Here is a 2,383-nt window from a genome sequence, read left to right as displayed (position 1 = left end):
ATTTTCAAAAGTTACCTTTTACATTGATATTATATATTTTAGATATGTTTAATTTCATTTACAACACTATTAGTTTGTCAAATAAGATTTAAGATTTTGATGAGTATAAGATATGTAATAATATGTAATGACTTGATTCTTTTAAGCTAAGAAAATTGTTAGAGTATTTTATGTACAAATACGTACTATATATACTAATAAGATGGGGGTATCTTGACTATGATGGAGCATTAAAAAGAAAAAAAAAAAAAGTAAAAAAAAAAGGAGGGTTTTGAAACCTTGTGTTTGCATGGGAAAAAGGTGAAGCATTGAAGGAACATAATCGATATTTTTTCTTTTCTTAGGGTTCTCCAAGTCAAAGAAAGATTTCTTGCACAACCAGCCAAACAAGAAAAAGCCACCACACCTCCTTTTACCACACTCTGCGCCTTCTTTCCTTCTCGTGCCAATGGCTTTACCTTTCTAGATTCTTTATATAATATTTCGTTTTCAACTACACAAATGGTCCCTCCTAATAAATTCTTATTAATATTTTCCTTGGGACCTCAACATTATGCTGTTCTAATTTCCTCAAAATTCCAAATTACATCATCCTAATATCTTTGCTTTTAATAAATAAACTGTATAACAACATTGATATATATTGCTTTCAAATTTGATACACAAAAATAATAATAATCAAATGTCATTTTTTTTATTATCAAAATTGTTTTATTTCCACAAGGGTATGGCAGTCTAATGGGGTAGGATAAATGTGATTAAAAATTCAATTTTTAGGATCAAATAAGAAAAAAAAAATTATGTAATCATGATATAAAGAGAGTATACTTAATGAATTCGAATTTTAATGAGAATAATTCTCAAATATTGCTTGAATCTTATTCTCAGTCACCCTATGCTTTGATAAATTAAGGTTACCCTTTCTGTTTAAAACAATAATCACAAAGGATTAACTTTTATTTCCATAATATGAGGCATGGTCATTTTGGTAAATTCAGTCACCTATGAACAACACCTTTCATGTAAAAGCTTCCATAATAAGTTGGTCTTGGTTCTTGGACAAATGTGCATCGAATTTCATTTGCTTCCAACCAAAATCACTTTTGTTGAAGCTTCTCATCCTCTCTTCCCTTTCTCTCTGTCTCTCTCTCTCTCTCTCTCAAACCCAATTTGATTCATCTCTCTCTGTACTATTCTGCTGTTCTTTGTCCCTCTTCTTAGCCTTGGAGCTGGTTGATGGATATTGAACCCTTGTGGGCAATTGGGGGGTGGTTTTCTCTTTCAAATTGCATGGCAGAACCTAAATCGTCATCACCAATCTCAGAACCATGCTCAAAATCACCTTCTTTTCTTCATTTTCTCACCCTTTTCTTCATCCTTCTCCTCCTCATCAATCTATCTCACCAACCACACCCTTCTACCATGGCCTCTTTGGAAAGCACAAAAGCTTCATCAGAATCAACCATGTCTACCACAGCCATGCACCCTCAGAATAGCCAGAAATCCCGTTCTCCATCTTCCAAGGCTGCTTCTGCTAAAAGAGAATTTGGAGCTGAGGCTCATGAAGTTCCAAGTGGTCCAAACCCTATCTCGAATTAACCGGTAAGTCAGAACTCAGAGGCATACACCAGCACATATATGAACCATATATAGCTAGAGCTAGCTGAATATTGAAGATGACAAGGAGATGTAAGGGCATAGTCACTGTTGTTGTCATGGTCATCTTCATAGTTCTTATTTTGGTTCATCACCATTATAATATATATTACCTGTCTCAGCGAGAGCTTTGTTAGTATTGTTGTTGTCATCATCTTAGCAAAATTAAATATCTCTCCCTTTTTGGCTGAAAATGTATAGAAAGAGATACTCTATTTTCTATATATGTATCTATCTATGTATGTACCTACCTATTTCTTTCTTACATAGATGGTGACAGAATGGTGTTGGTGATGGCATAACTAAGCATTCAAATCCATCTGCTTCTGTGTGGTAATTGGTTTTGGCTTTCTACCATATTTGTATTGCAAATTAAGTACAAAGAGTTCAAATTTATGTGGTTGAGTTGTGTGACATGTATGTCTATATTTTACCTTTAACTTTTTCTTCAGATCCTTGCCCTTTTCTTTCCCTTAACATTTTGAATGATTGTGGGTAATTTTTCTCCTGAAAGTACTGGGAATTAATGATGTTGGTACTTTGAAAAAGAAGTGAACAATTATTGAGGCATTTGGTTTAGTGATTTTAGAAGATGGGAAGGAAAAAGAAGTGTTGTTTTTGGGAAGAAAGTGATATATACTAGAAAGAAAACAGTATTTGAAACACTGGTAGAGTTGAAAGTGAGAAGAATCCAGAAGAAGAAACAAGGAGCAGTAGAGTGAGTAAG

At 33.6% G+C, this 2,383-nt stretch overlaps 1 protein-coding gene across 1 annotated transcript; it reads left to right on the top strand.

The window, feature by feature from the left end:
* Positions 1–1,057: 1,057 nt before the first annotated feature.
* Positions 1,058–2,070, top strand: LOC108328167 (CLAVATA3/ESR (CLE)-related protein TDIF-like). The gene has a single exon (XM_017561986.2). The coding sequence runs from the start codon at positions 1,237–1,239 to the stop codon at positions 1,597–1,599; it is 363 nt and encodes a 120-aa protein (XP_017417475.1). The 5' UTR covers positions 1,058–1,236; the 3' UTR covers positions 1,600–2,070.
* Positions 2,071–2,383: the final 313 nt, after the last annotated feature.

This window comes from Vigna angularis, chromosome 2, assembly GCF_016808095.1.
Source record: "Vigna angularis cultivar LongXiaoDou No.4 chromosome 2, ASM1680809v1, whole genome shotgun sequence".
Taxonomy (NCBI): domain Eukaryota; kingdom Viridiplantae; phylum Streptophyta; class Magnoliopsida; order Fabales; family Fabaceae; genus Vigna; species Vigna angularis.
Note: the sequence above shows the minus strand (reverse complement) of the source record. Positions and strands in the feature narration are given on the sequence as shown.

Excerpts from the sequence above, each read along its gene's own strand:
- LOC108328167 (XM_017561986.2), top strand. The coding sequence starts at position 1,237 with ATGGATATTGAACCCTTGTGGGCAATTGGGGGGTGGTTTTCTCTTTCA.